At 41.0% G+C, this 15,985-nt stretch overlaps 1 protein-coding gene across 1 annotated transcript in view; it reads right to left on the bottom strand.

Moving 5' to 3' along the window:
• The window catches only part of trim67 (tripartite motif containing 67), a 56,362-nt gene that overhangs the window by 18,211 nt on the left and 22,166 nt on the right, over positions 1-15,985 (bottom strand). The window contains exons 6-8 of the mRNA XM_078541754.1: positions 10,623-10,780; positions 7,694-7,832; positions 1,015-1,318 (exon numbers count right to left, since the gene is read on the bottom strand). Coding sequence (XP_078397880.1) covers positions 1,015-1,318; positions 7,694-7,832; positions 10,623-10,780 — 601 coding nt within the window. The remainder of the gene's footprint in view (positions 1-1,014; positions 1,319-7,693; positions 7,833-10,622; positions 10,781-15,985) is intronic.

Genomic DNA, 15,985 nt, shown 5'->3' with positions numbered 1-15,985 from the left:
TGCCCTTTGCAACGTTGGCAGGAAAGCAGCTCAATGCAACCAATAAGGATTAAAAAGCACACAGACTATCAGAAGTTAGGAGTATGTCAACCTGCTACAGTGTGGGTCATGTGCCAACCCGCACAGCCTGAGCTCAGATTTCTCTCAATGTCCACAGACATGCACAAAGCAGTCGGGACATCCCGCCCTGACCGAGGTGGACGAGAAGCCAGTACAGCCCAACCATATTAAATATGACAATGTGGATTTAGATGTGCTGGGTAAAGTGCTGACCTAGCCCAAGATACTCACTGGAGCTAAGATTCTGATTAAAGGCTATGGTCATGTAGTGATTACGGTACTGGATTAACAATTCAGAAGTTTTGACTTCAAGTCCCACCATAGCAAGCTGTGAAATTGAATTCAATAAAGCTGGTCATAAGAGCATAAGAAATAGGAACAGGAGTAGACCATTCAGCCCCTCGAACCTGCTCCGCCATTCAATAAGATCTTGGTTGATCCTCTTGTGTTTCGATTTCCACATTCCCTTCTAACCCCGATAACCTTTGATTCCTTTGCCTAACAAGAATCTATCTACCTCTGCCTTAAAAATATTCAATGACCCCGCCTCCACCACCTTCTGAGGCAGGGAATTCCAAAGTCGCATAACCCTCTGAGAGAAAAAATTTTGCATTGTCTCATCAGGAATAGAAAATGACAATAAAACTACAAAATTGTTGAGAAAAAGCACTAACTAGTTTATTAGTGACCTTCAGGGAAGGAATCCTGCCAGCATTACTCAATTTAGTCTACATACATAGTCCACCATGTGGTTGGGCAACAACAACTGAGCATATCCCAAAAATAAATAATTTAAAACTTCCAAAAAATGCCGTTTGCCATTTTTCTTAAGTAATTTAGTCATTAAACCACAGTTGAAAATTTTCTTTAGCCCACTTGAAAGGGGTAATTACCAGGGGTAATTTGGTTACTGAAGGTTTTGGAAATATTGTAATCATAAAATGAACCACTTACCTATTTGTGTGGGAATTGCTGTGCATAAACCAACTGCGGTTATTGTCAACATACATGGCCCAGGCCTTATCATCCTTGCCTAACATCATATCTTTTACTAAATTAATTCTTGCCACTCCAAAAGCAGGGTCAGGGTGGTTATCATAACGATCAACAGACAGTTCCCAGTAATGGACTCCTTTGGAGAGTGCGACAGATCCCAGCACAACACGATCATCGTAGCTATTACATGTAACCGTCAGGTTATCATTAGACAAAATGATATCCGGATGGGCAGAAGTGGGATCGAAGGTGAACCAAGCCACTGAAATGGAATAATAGAACAGCAATTTCAAAACAATGAGCAGCATATTCTGACAGAATCTCCTCCATCCCAGTCCCTCCTCTCCTGAAGAATTGTGCAAGGTTGTGAAAGTTCTTCAGTATCTTGACAAGGTGGCCACTATTCATCTGAACCTAACTAGTGAGTATGGCAGGCTAGCCTGGAGGGCTAGGGGTGGGGTGGGGGGTGGGGGTCGGGGGGGCAGCATAGCTAAGCTCTAAACTGATCTTCAGGCACCCAGACTTTCCAGCAGGGTGTCACTGGATAGAGCGCAGGAGAGGAAAGCCTGACTGATTATATTCTTCCCCAGCACAGGGATGCCAAGGTCAACTGTAACCCCAAAATAAAACAGTTAAAAAAATACAAGTTCTAACCTTCTGACAGGTAAGGCTAGTTCTATGCTGGGCGGTGTTTTACTCACTATGCAATGAGGGAACTAGCAGAAAATTGCTTTAGACATCCTTTAAATATGTCACAGCTCCAGTAATCAATTATAAAGCAACACTGGCAGTGTCCTGTGATTAGGCTAAGATGAACAGAGAGGAGCAAAGAAACAGAGGTATATAAAGCTTAATTGTGAAAGGTTGAAAGGAGTAAAAGGGAAGTCTATGCACTCAAAGTGTAGCAATCTTTGTCCTTCACATGATCCTCTATGAGAAGAAACTGATGTGAATTGGTGTCTATAGTTGGTCATGTTCAAAGCAAACTTTCAAATTTGAAATAAAGGATTCAAAAAGTACACAAATCTTTTCCTCTAAAACTTTACTGTATGAAAATTCTGCTTCATTATATCTTTGCTCTTTCACATTGGCCTCAAATCATTTGAGCAGTGAGAGGAAGGAAGCAATAAAGGATGAAAGATATAGAGGAATTACTAGAACAATAAAAGTTACTCTAACTTCAGTAAGGACCTTCTCTTTCTCCTTAACCTCATCTTTGCACAAATTTCAAGGACAGTAATCAGCTAACTCTGTATTTGAACTTCTGCAAGGGCTATAATTCCCCAGGCAAGCTTCCTGTGAAGCTTCATTGCTGCTATTCCAAGATGACTTTTCAGATTCATATTGAATGCTGAGAAGCAGTAACAATAGCATTAACAACTCTTGTAATATTGCGTTGGCCAAGGTCTTATGAACTACTGACTGTCCAAAGTTTATAAGATGGAATCTGGCATAGAGCAAACAATCTTCATTATCTCGATGATCTGCATAGCATTAGACTGTACTAACTATTCAGGGGTAATGAGTTTTCTCTGAATCTTGCCAAACAGGAAAACAATATTCCAGTAGTAGTGTCAGGAAGATGTAATAATTTTCATAATGTTATTGAAATTTATTGTAAAGTAGACTAACAGTGGGGTCAGTGTCTATGGGTGTGTGTGTGTGTGGGGAGGGGGGTACTTAATTGAATTAGAGACAGTTGGTCTGAAGACTTTGATGTGTCAAGAAGAGAAGCTAGGATTAAAATGTTAAATAGGTAAACATGGCTGGAGTTTTAGAATGTGAGGTGTAAAGGGAGCATTTACATTTTTAGATAAATTAGAGTAGTGAATTTCAACAGAGGCTAGCCAAACAGTGTGTTTATTTTTCTCAAAACTTACTGATAAAATTAGTACTATGATAGATTTTTATTATTAGAAAAGTAGAGTTGAAAAGACAAATCAAAACAATGGGATTTACATTGAAAAGGGAGAAATATGTATAAAAGAGATGAGGTTATGTGTAAGAGGCAGGAATCTTAAGACCTGGCACAAGTGTGAAAAGCCTCAAGTTGCTGTCTACAAGGAACCGAAGCTGGGGAAAACTCTCTTTGAATTTGTAAAGAATATATCTTTTTATTTTTCTCTACTTCTTTTGGACTGGGGATTTAAAACTACAATGGCTGCAATTTGAAAGACAAGTCTATTGAAACAGGATGAGAGATATATACAATGTTGGGGTCCTGGAACAGAGTGTGCCATGACAGACTTAATGTCTCAGGTTGATGTCTTTTTATCAGAACTGGAAGAAGTTAGAGATGTAACAGGTTCAAGGAAGTAGAGAGGGTGGAAAAGGGGTTTGCAAGGAAAGAAAGAAAGTGAGGGTCTGTGATAAGGTAAAAGGCAGGTGAGATTAAATGACAAAAGGATGATGGTGCAAGGCAAAAAGAGATGTAAAGGGACAAAGAAGTAAAGAAACAAAAGATGGGTATAGAGGAAGTGTAAATGGGAATAGCAGAATCATCACAAACAGCTGTCATCCAACAAATAAATGCAGGCAGATGTTATGATCTGAAATTGATTAAATCAATGTTGGTTCCAGGCAGCCTTTTCAAAAGATGAGGTGCTGTTCCTCAAACTTGTTAGAGCTTCATTGGAACAGTATTAGGAGGCCCAGGACAGAGAGATAAGAATGGGAGTGGGGTGAAGAATTAACATGTCAGGAAACTGGAAGTGTTTACCCAATCTGTGTTTGTAGAGGAGACCACATCATGAGCAACAAATGCAGCAGACTAAATTGAATGTACAACTAATTTGCTGTTTTACCTGAAGGGAGTATTCAGGACCTTGGATGGTGGGAAGAAAAGAAGCAAAAGAACAGGTGTTGCATCTCTTGCATGGGAAGTCACTCTGGGAAGGGGACAGGATGTTGTCAGTGATGAAAGGAGTGAATCAGCATGTCGCAGATGGAACAGTCCCTTCAGAATGGAAGGGGAGAGGAAGATGAGTTTGGTGATGGCATCACACTGGTAGAAATGGTAGAGGATGATCCATTGAATGTGAAGGCTGATGGTGTGGAAAGTGAGGACAAGGGGAAACATATTGTGCTTCTGGATGGAAGGGAAGATGTGAGAGCAAAGTGCAGGAAATGGAACAGGCATAGTCAAGGGCCCTGTCAAAATGGTGGGGGGATCCTCGGTTGAGGAAAAAACAAAGGCATAACAGAAGCATTGGCAGGGAAGGTGGCATTGTTATAACAGATACAACAGAGGCGAAGAAACTAGGAGAATGGATTAGAGTCCTTACAGGAAGTATGGCGGGAGGAATCTAGCCAGGTATCTGGGGAACCAGTGAGCGTATCCTCAGAAATGGAGACAGAAGTCAAGGAAGGGAAGGGAAAAGTTGGAGATGGAGTATGTGAAGGCGAGGAAAGGGTAGAAATTGGAAACAAAGTTAAAAATTTCCAGGTCGGGTGAAAGCAGGAAATGGCACCAATACAATCATCAGTGTAACACTAAAATAGGTGAAAGAGGGGGCCTGAATAGACAGGGACAAGGAATGTTCCATGTATCCAACAAAAAGGCAGGCGAAGCGAGGTCCCATACGGGTTTCCATAGCAACACCTTTCACTTGGAAGAATTGCATATAGCCAAAGGCAAAGTTTTTCAATGTGAAAACAAGTTCAGTCTGGAGGAGGAGGATGGTGGTGGTGGATGACGACTAGTTGGGCCTCTGTTCAAGGAAGAAATGGACAGCCCTCAGATCATCTTGGTGGGAGATGAAAGTGTAGGGAGATTGGAAGTCCATAGCAAAAAAGGCAATGGTTAGGGCTTAGAAACTGTTAAAGCAGCAGAGGGTATCAAAAGAGTCATTGATGTAGGAAAAGGTATGACAAGGGGAGAAAAGGTAGATAAGAAGAAATCAGTTCTGTGGGTCAAGAACAGGCTAAAATGATGGATATTCCTCTGTTACTTCAACAGTTTCTAGTTTCTTGGCCCTAGCTGTTTCCTTTTCATCTCTGGCAGCATCTGTGGAGAGGGAAACAGAGTTAACATTTCAGAATAATGACCTTTTATCGGAACTTTCTTTGTCCACTGGTTTTGCCAGGCCTGCTGGCGTGTTTCTAACATTTTCTGTTTTTATTTCAGATTTCCAGCAATATTTTGCTTTTGTCTCCTTTTCATCCTGGGCATCCAATCGGTATTGTTTCACGTTCTCCCTTTGAACTGGAAAATTTAATCAATTTTGCTTCCAATTTCCACCTTGCTCTCACCTTCTATGATTCTATAATTCATATGGGCGACCTCCAACTCTTCCATTCCTTTCCTCAACATCCTGATTTCCATTTCTGGGGATTGGCTATCGACCAATATCCGCTATAAGTTCACTGGCTCTGAAAACTACTTTGTCTACACTTCCTCCCAACCCACATCCTGCAAAGACTCTATTCCATTCTCCCAGTTCCTCCAATTCCAATGCATCTGAGGAAACAATGTCACCTTCCATACCAGTGCTTCCAATATGTCTTCCTTTTTTGGATGGCAGCTATTGGTGATGATTCTGCTTTTCCCATTTACTACGCTAGATCCATTTTTTGTTTCTTTACTTGTCCCATTACCATCATCTTTTTTATTACTTAATCTCTCCTGCCTTCTACCCTGCCACACACTTCCCCTTTTGTTCTCTCACCGTCACTTTGACACCCTTTTACAGACTCTGTACTTGCTTAAAACCCATTGCATCTCTAACTTTTTCCAGTTCTGATGAAAGGTCAGTGATCTGAATCATTAACTTTGTTTCCCTCTCCACAGATGCTGCCTGACCTGTTGAGTATTTCCAGCATTTTCTGTTTTTACTTCAGATTTCCATCATCCACAGTATTTTGCTTTTGTATATGTCTTGACATCCATAATCTCGAATAGAAAAACATGTTAACTGAGAATAGTGGCCAAATAAGAGTGAAGTGCTGTGCCTTAATAATAATTAGAAATTCATGCCTTCCTTAGCAGTTATACCAATTCATTTCTTTAACCGCCATCCATACGAAATAATCTCAGCCTTTGGTACACAGTCCTGAAAGCCTTCTGAATTGGAATACTTGGTGCTTTAGCAATAAAATGACTCCCTTGGGGTTCTGAGACCATTCATGTTAACTGGGACACTGGGGCTATTGAATTGTACAAAGAGTCTCAGAGTTATAAAGACCATTGATGTAATGATCAAACTATTTGCTAGCATTACTGCGCCAGCTTTGGGCAGTTGTGGTTCTGCTTTCAAGTCCATTTGATCCATTTACAATCTCAATATCTTTTATATCCATTCTTTACAGATCTTTAATTCTAACTACCCCATAATGGAGGTGACTGGTAATATCAAGCACCAGGAGTATAGGGACGGGACTGGTGGTCAGGGAGTCTGCTTCACAAATGATGAGTTCACTGTGGAAAGTGTTTGATAATTAGATCTTTTCTGTTTATCCTTGGAGTTTTTGAAGCTAAAACACAAACTATTCCTCCAATGGAAATTTCATAATCCTATGAGACAATAATGATCTCAGTCTTCCCAAAGGCTGAAGCAGAACTCTGGCAGAGAGGTTCTTTCCTTGGGTTCAATTCCAGTACTTCCAGCTGTAGAGCTCTGAATCTTCCATCATATTTTAAATTAGCTGCATATATTTCATTATTTACATTTAATTTGCTTGTTTAAAGGCATGTGTAAATTGTCATTTTAGGATCTTTCACTTACTTGCTACATCCTCTTTGCTCTTGCTTTACTTCATTAAAATACACTACTTTTTGACCATTTATGAACTTTTCAACTTATTGTTCAGATTTGACACAGATTGTGCACATGAAGAAAATAGTGAACACTTGCGCAATTTGTGCCAAACTCATTAGATCAGCAAGCATGTTAAAAATAGCACAATCATAGATCTTCATTTTAAAAAATCTGTAAAAATGAATTGGACAAGCATCGTACACTTTAAGAATCTGACTTTAATTTTTGACAATTGTCATCTTAAGGTAAAGAATGAAAGTGATAGCTATTTATTGCTTTGCTAAGTCATAGAGAGGGGACATACTTTGGCCACCACATAATAATTTAATTGGGAAAAATCGATGCACACTTTACAATACATTAGCTTGGTGAGTTAGTAGCACAAGGAAACAAAATTAGGTTGGTACTAAATTCACTTAGCAAATACTACGGGAGACTATGGGAAAGAAAGCCCTAGTTAGTTGGAATAATTGGATAAAAGAGCCAACACAGGCAAGATGAAACAAATGGCCTTCTTCCATACTGTATGATTCTATTTAAGATTATGTTTTTCTTTGACAAATACATATTGATTTCAAGTACACTCAATCATACTTGTATCTACGTTTTTATTTTATTTTTCATTAACATTAATTTTCCTTTAATTTACTTTGGCAAGCTACTTCAAGGATATAGATGTAAGGGAGATGAAAGAACATTAAGACTCGAGAACCAAGATGTAAATTGAGGTAGTTTTTGACTCAAGACTTAACCAGCGGCTATCTTCCAATAAAGATAAAACAATTCAGAGATAATACTGCCAATTCTGATAGATGCAACAAACAGAATTGCACAGAAGTTGTTAACTTTGTAATATTAAATTGGTATTGGCTATCCCTCACCCTCAGATGTCTGCAACACAACTGTTTTACTGTAAGGTCCAACTCCTGCTGAGTTAAAGGCTTTTACTCTTGCATTGTAGGCACTGTTGAACTGAAGTCCATCTACCGTGCACACAGTTTCTTTGCCAACATACACCTCCTGAAATTCCAAGTATATTAGTAGTTAGTTAGGAATGTCAATGCAGGATCAGAACTACAGTACTTCAGGCTTTTAGCTTCCTTACACAAGTGGTATAGACATACAAATTACAATCATCATATATTAGAGCATCATCCATGTCGCAAGCCAAGAAATTAATCGGAAAAATAGCATTCAAACGCTTAAAGTGTTCATTCATATGATATTTCTATCTGCTGTTTTAAAATGGAGGTGTTAGCCAGTTTTCTTTCAGCATTAAGTGGTTATCTATTAATATTGCAAACAATTTCCAGACAACCATTTTTTTTTTAAAACATTCTGTAGTTTTCTTTATTATTTTGTTCTGTTACAAATTAAGTGCAAAAATTAATTCTGCCTATTCTAGCCAGAAACAAAGAAATTTAAACATTTTAAATGAAAAAAGTCCCTTCTGGTCCCTTCTCTCATTTGTGGTGACTTCCCATTTCATCCTCCTTCAGAGGGGATGGAACTGTCAAAAATATAGGATGGAAATTCATTTTGCGCCTGTTCTTGGGCATAAGTTGGAAGCCTGAAGCTCACCTGGGTCTTGAGCCTTGTTTTAATGAGGAGGCAAGGGACTGCTCCCTGACGTGCCTCTAGACAGCTTGCCCGATGATGGGCAGGCAGAACTTGGGACTGCTGCTGGCCGGACGCGACACTGTTAAATCCTGGGGTAGGCGGAAGCATGCAGGGATAGGGAGCAAGCAGGGTCTAACAGCAAAATGATGTCAGGAGGAGGTGCTCCTGATGCTCTCGATGTCAGAGTGGATAAAACAAACAACTTCCCCTACTGCTGGTTAGGATGCTATATTACAGGAAAAGTTAGTCTGAGAATGGACGACAGATGTTCAACTTCGCTTTTCACACATTTTGCAGAAAGGTTCCGAAACAAGCACGGGGTTCTGCTTTACGTATCTAGATTTATCCAATGGTGATTTAGTAGCCATCTAGAAACAGCAAGCACCATTAAGGTTGGTAGTACAGATCAAACACAAGTCCCCACACCCAAATATTGGTATACATTGTGCCTGTTTTACACCCAAGAGTCAGAAGAATATTGAATTTTAGCCATTAGCGTTTCTAGTGCTCAATTATCAATTTAATAAAATATTCTCTAGAGGCCCTGTACCTAATTTATCTTTCCATCGGACAGCAGCCAGTTCAAGCTGATAAAGCTAAATGCTAATTACAGATTACATTAACACATCCGCGTGGAAGTCCAATACATTACCATGGATTTCAGTAGATTTGCTTTATTTTAGGGGTTTATTTGCAGGTAGTCTGTGCAGTTGCTGACAGTCAGTAGGGTTAATATGCTAAAATTCATCTTGAATGATTAATAATTGTGACACTTACATCAAGCTTATTGAGTTGATTACTAGAAATAATATATGGAAGGGCTAAGTTCCATTCATTCATGGTCATTGGACTAGTATTACATGTGGAACATTATACAGGCTAAAGTGTGTTATTTGGCTGCAGCACAGATGTGTTGATATGACAACAAACTGCAAGAGTAATTCATTAACACCTCACCACAGAAATGTTTCACAGCCTTGAAATGCAACCTAGCTTTTGTTACCAAGCTGGAGTTCTAGGGGAATGTTTAATCTGTTTTTAATAAGCTTTGTTTGCCTATAGTGGGTTTGATAATATGTAGTGACAACCAATTTTGCAATCAAACCATGCAATTAGAATTGAAATGACTAAAGATTTAATTTTGCTGATATTATAGGGGCATGTAACCTTGAATACATTGCTCATAATAAACATTGAAACGAGTGCAATTTTCAAACATTTTCAGCTCATGACCTGAAATATTACTATCCAATTAACAGTAGTATGTATAGAGCTATGATCATTTTATAACTTTGTGGGATAAAGGTAGCAAAATTATATTATGGTCAACATTAACTGGCCTCAAATTTGCTCTGTCTTCTGGTACAGACTGGAATCTGTATACTGTTGTTTTATAACAGCAAGAGCTCATGGTGAATGGAAATTAATTAATTAGTAATATGAAATAGAAATCAGCCCAGGGGCAAGGTCTGAGCTATTGAAACTCCTGTAATTCCAAAAGATTATAATTGGATATTTAAGAGAATAAAGTTGATGGCGCTATTTAGTGAATGATCACCATGACTCGGTGAACCTGTCAAACAGGGGAAGTGCACTGTTTGAGTGAATTCAAATGCGTTTTTAAAGAACACATTTACAATTTCTCTCTAAACAGCAACCAGGGAGAATCTTCCCTTAGGGAGCAGCTGAGCCAGGTGGATTCCAGATTCAGTCACCAGTCCATGTTCTCATCTGAGCCGACTTGGTGCCCTTGAGTTAGGCATGGGGGAAAAAGCAAAATATCAGACAGGCTTTTATCTCCCCATAGTTATCCAGTTATTCTGCTTGGGTGAGGACAGGATCAGGCTCAGCTGTGATGATTCTGTGGCAGAACAGCCAGCTGATACTCTTTCTGTCAAGACTCACACATGGATGATGACCAATAAGAACCAAACTACCCAAGAATATGTCAGCCCATGGAACCATACTCCAACAAGGAGTCAACACCTTCAGGAAAGGAAAGAAAGGAGAAAACTGGTGAGCATAAAAAAATTCATAGTTTCTTTCAAACATCTTTATAAAAGGATGACTTTGCTAACTTTCAAAGGAAGCTTTGCACAAATTTAACATCCAATGTTAGCAATTCTGAAAATCAATTTGTTCTTTTCAGTTGCAAATATATTGTGACAATTTGAAAGGTGAAATGCTTACCTGAAATTGTCCACCATTTCCATCATCGAGTTCTAAGATGTAGCCTTCGATCTGTGTCTGGCTGAGTGGAGGTGCCTTCCAAGCAAGTGTGGCGTTGTTGTTGTGAGTTAAACATTTCTCCAGTTGTAGTATTGGCGCAGGTGGCACTGCAGAAGGAACTAAGCAAACCTCAGTCTAAACTCTGTCTTTGTACAATAGCATTAATAAACCTAAAATCAGTTCCCCATTCCATACAATCTATGGGCAGAATTTTTCATCCCACGGGCGGGTGTGCGCCTGGCCTAAATGGGAGCGAAATAGTGCGCGATGATGTCAGGCGAACATCCCAGCGTCATCGTGCACTCATGCGATCTCTTGGTCGTCGGATGCGTGCGAGAAGTAACAGTGCGCCCGCCGACAATTAAGAGGCCTGTTAAGGCCCTTAAGTAATTAATTAAGTAGCATTTTTTGCTGCCCACTCAACTGTTAGGTTGGCGGGTGGGCGATTAGGTCAAGCAGCCTTTGCATTTTTAACAAAACCTTATCCGCAGGTGGGATGAGGTTTCCAACAGTTACTAAAAAAAAGTTTTTTAACATCCTTTTTTACATATCTCGCTTCATGTGACTGAATCACATGTGGGGACATGTTTATATAATATGCAAAAAGTTTCCGTTTCATTTTAAAATCTTTCAGCTCCCTGAGGCAGCTCTGTGCCTTCAGAGAGCTTTCAGTGCGCACTCCCCTGCACATGCACACACTTCAAGTGCTCATGCTCCTCCCACTCCCACCCCAGTGGCGCTAAGGCTCTTAGCACACTTCTCACACTGGCTGGCCAGCCAGTGTGAAATCGCGGTCAGGGCCCAATCGCTGGCGGCGGTTGGTCTTGCAGCCATTCCTGAGCCTGCCCACCGCGCCTGCCCAGCAAGGGGAAAATCCTGCCCTATATTTTCAGGAATGGAGATTCAAAATTACATGAAGGAGATAAGTGGTTCAAAGAATTTATACTGAGTTTCAACTTTATCCATCTATTAACCATATTAACAAGATGGATAAAGCAAAAACTATACCCTAATCCTTTTAGAAACTAAATCTCCCAAGGCCTCAGACAAGTAACTTGGGCTATTTTTATACCTTATATCTATAAGCATGAGAAAGCTGGTAATAACGATAACATGAAGATGAATGCATTAAAGCTTAAACAGTTTGCGTTCTGTAAAGCATCACTATGATAAAATCACAATAAATCAATTGGATAATATGTGTTTCTTTGCTGAAATAATAGGAATTCAGCCAAGAAATTCAAATGTTTCTTTCTCTGCAAGGATTAAATGGTTCAGTAACTTTCAAAAGGTTAAGCAACAATTGGGAGAGTTGAGGGACAATCAGTGCATTAGATTAAGCATTCTGCTCTTTCCCTTCTGATTTGAGCATCACATTTATACAAAATCCTGGAACTCCCTCCCTAATAGCACTGTGAGTGTACCTTCAACACAGGGACTGGAGCAGACCAAGAAGGCAGCTCACCACCACTTTTTCAAGCACAGTTAGATCTTTGCCAGTGATACTCACATCCCATGAACCAATATATAAAAAACAAAAAAATGTGTTGTCACATCTCAAGGAATGTCTAAAAGCATTCAACATTTTGTAGGGAAAGAAGGCACCCAACTTGTAACAGCAAGATTCCTCAAACAGTACTGAAATTCACAACAGGTTAATTTCCCAAGTTGTAGTGCTTGAGGGATGAATGTTAGCAAAGGCATTCCCTGTTCTTCTTTCAGTAGAGCAATGGAATCTAGCCCAACAGGCAGACACAGCCTCAGCTGAAAGACCGTAGCTCCAACAATGCAGCATATCCTCAATCTATTGCACTAAACTGTCAGCCTAGATCATGTGCTCAAATCCTGGAGGGGATTTTCAACCAAACAACCTTCTGGCACAGAGGAGAGGGTAACACCAAATAAGCCCCAATGACACCCGAATGATCAGACAATCAATCAAACGTCTGACATGCGAAAACCCCATCACCATGCGTAAGTCTCCAAAACAAGCTACTGAGAAACCCACACATATACAGTATACCCTCTCCCAATAGAGACTTAAATCATCTACCCGAGTCTAGGCTTAGATTAGCAAGAGTCAAGGTTCAGGGGCCCCAAAAGTGCATAGACATACTGCTGGACTTTAAACGACTGAAATCCTGCAGCTTACTAGCAAAGATCTGTTCAATTCTGCCTGATTTTCCAAGAATGATCTGGCTTGAAGAATTACTGGAGTCAAGTCAGATGAATCCTAACTCGCAGGTCCCAATAATGGCCAAACTGGTTGGTCAATGATTAACAGTGTGCTGGAGAACTGAGAATCTAACTAGTCCAGTTATCAGAACACTGAATCTGTCATTTACAGTTAGCTTGGTTCCGATCTAACATCGCTGGGCATGTCATCATGGAACTAAAGAGTCATTGCTTAGTCCTTCTCCAAGGTGGATAGGCAAGTTAGGACATGCACAAGAAAGTTGAGCTCCTATCTGAAGTGCTCAAGCCTCAACATTCAATTTGCCCTGATGATGGGACAGACAGTTGAGTATTAAGCCCTAAAGATCTAGCTGCTTCCTGTCTTGCACATTTGTCTCTGCCAATAAGGGTCCTTTCATCCAAAAGAAAAGCAACAAACGTCATACCAATCAGCAAAAAGGAACAGAATTTAGACCACAGCACAGAGGGATTAGAGAGAGGCAGTGGCATAGTGGTAATGTCACTTGGCTCGGATTTTAGAGGCCTAGGCTAATGCTCTGGGGACACAGGTTCAAATCCAACCACGGCAGCTGGTGGAATTTAAATTCAATTAATTAATAAATCTGGAATTAAAAGCTAGTCTCAGTAATGGTGACCATGAAACCATTGTCAATTATCATAAAAACCCATCTGGGTCACTAATGTGGACTAATGGGAAGGAAATCTGCCATCCTTACCTGGTCTGGCCTACATGTGACTCCAAATCCACAGTGAAGTTGTTGACTCTTAAATGCCCTTTGAATTGGCAGAGCAAGTCACTCAGTTGTACCAAACCACTACAAAGTCAAAAAAGAAATGAAACCGGACAGACCACCCGGCATTGATCTGGACACCAGAAATGACAATGGCACATCCACCCCTGTCGATCCTGCGAAGTCCTCCTTACTAACATCTGGGGGCTGGTGTCAAAATTGGGAGTGACGTCCCACAGACTAGTCAAGCAACATCCTGAGATAGTCATGCTCACCAAATCATTGTTACAAACAATGGTCCAGGCAACACAATCACCAGATGTAGTGGCACAGTCGCGTACAGTCGGGAGGGAGATGCCCTGGGCTTCAATATTGACTCCAGAGTCAGTCAAGTCAAACATAGGCAAGGAAACTGCCTGCTGATTTCCAACTACAGTGCACCCACCCTCCCCCACCACACACATGTTGAATCAGTACTCCGTGTTGAACACCACTAGGAAGAAGCACTGAGGGTGGCAAGAGCACAGAATGTACTCTGGTTGGGGGGCTTCAATGTCCATCACCAAGAGTGGCTCGGTAGCACCACTACTCACCAAGCTGGCCGAGTCCTGAAGGACATAACTGCTAAACTGGGTCTATGGCAGGTGGTGAGGGAACCAACAAGAGGGAAAAACCTACTTGATCTCATCCTCGCCAATCTGCCTGTCACAGATGGATCTGTCTATGACGGTATTGTTATGAATGACCACCGCATAGTCCTTGTGGAGACAAAATCCTGTCTTCACATTGAGGATACCCTCCATCGTGTTGTGTGACAATACCATCGTGCTGAGATAAATTTTGAACATATCTAGCTACTCAAAACTGGACATCAGCAGCAGCAGAATTGTATTCAATCACAATCTGTAACCTCATGGCCCGACACATCCCACACTCTACCATTACCATCAAACAGGGGATCACCCTGGTTCAATGAAGCATGCAGGAGTCCATGCCAGGAGAAGCACCAGGCATACCTAAAAATGAGGCGTCAACCTGGTGAAGGGACAATACAGGACTAATTGCGTGCCTAACAGCAGAAGCAGCATGCGATAGACAGAGCTAAATGATCCCACAACCGACGAATCAGATGTAAGCTCTGCAGTCCTGCCACATCCAGTTGTGAATGGTGGTGGACAATTAAACAACTCACTGGAGGAGGAGGCTCCACAAATATCCCCATCCTCAATGATGGGGCCAAGCACATCATGCAAAAGATACGGCTGAAGCATTTGCAACCACCTTCTGCCAGAAGTGCCAAGTGGATGATCCATCTTGGCCTCCTCCTGAGGTCTCCAGTATCATAGATGCCAGTTTTCGGTTCGTTCCATGTGATGTGAAGAAATGGTTGAAGACACTGGACCTATGCAAAGGCTATGGGTGCTAACAACATTTTGGCAGTAGTACTGATGACTTGTGCTCCAGAACTAGCCTCACCACTATCCAAGCTGTTCCAATACAACTACACCAATGACATTACCCGACAATGTGGAGATTGCCCAGGTATGTTCTGTCCACAAAAAGGAGGACAAATCCAACCCAGCCAATTACTACCCCATCAGACCACTCTGATCATCAGCAAAGTGATGGAAGGTGTCATCGACCATGCTATCAAGCAGCACTTACTCAGCAGTAACCTGCTCACTGACACTCAGGTTAGGTTCCACAAGGGCCATTCAGCTCCTGACCTCAACAGAACCTTGGTCCAAACATGGACAAAATAGCTGAACTCAAGAAGTGTGTGAGAGTGACTGCCCTTGACACCAAGGGAGCATTTGATCAAGTTTGGCCCTAGCAAAACTGGAGTCAATGGGAATCAGGGGAAAACTCTCCATTGATTGGAGTTAAATGAGCACAAAGAAAGATGGTTGCGGTTATTGGTGATCAACCATCTCAGTCACAGGACATTGAGGCAGGAAACCATAGAAAAGTTACAGTGCAGAAAGAGGCCATTCAGCCCATCATGTTTGTGCCAGCCAGAAAAAGATGAAAAAGAAATTAGCTGCTCATTTTAATCCCACTTTCCAGCACCTGGTCTATTGTCTTGCAGGTTACAGCGTTTCAGGTGTAGTTCCAAGTATCTTTTAAATGAGTTGAGCGTTTCAATCTCAGCCACCGATCTAAGCAGTGAATTCCAGATGCCCACCACCCTCTGCATGAAAAGGTTTTTCCACATGTCCCCTCTAATCCTTCTATCAATCACCTTAAATCTATGCCCCCTGGTAATTGAACCCTTAGCTAAGGGAAACAAGTCTTTACTGTCTACCCCATCTAGGCCGCTCATAATTTTGTACACCTCAATTAGATAACCCCTCAGCCTCCTCTGTTCTAAGGAAAACAACCTTAGAACTATCCAAT

The sequence above is a fragment of the Cetorhinus maximus genome, chromosome 5 (genome assembly GCF_964194155.1).
Source record: "Cetorhinus maximus chromosome 5, sCetMax3.hap1.1, whole genome shotgun sequence".
In the NCBI taxonomy this organism is placed as follows: Eukaryota; Metazoa; Chordata; class Chondrichthyes; order Lamniformes; family Cetorhinidae; genus Cetorhinus; species Cetorhinus maximus.
This window is presented reverse-complemented; position numbering and strand designations above follow the sequence as displayed.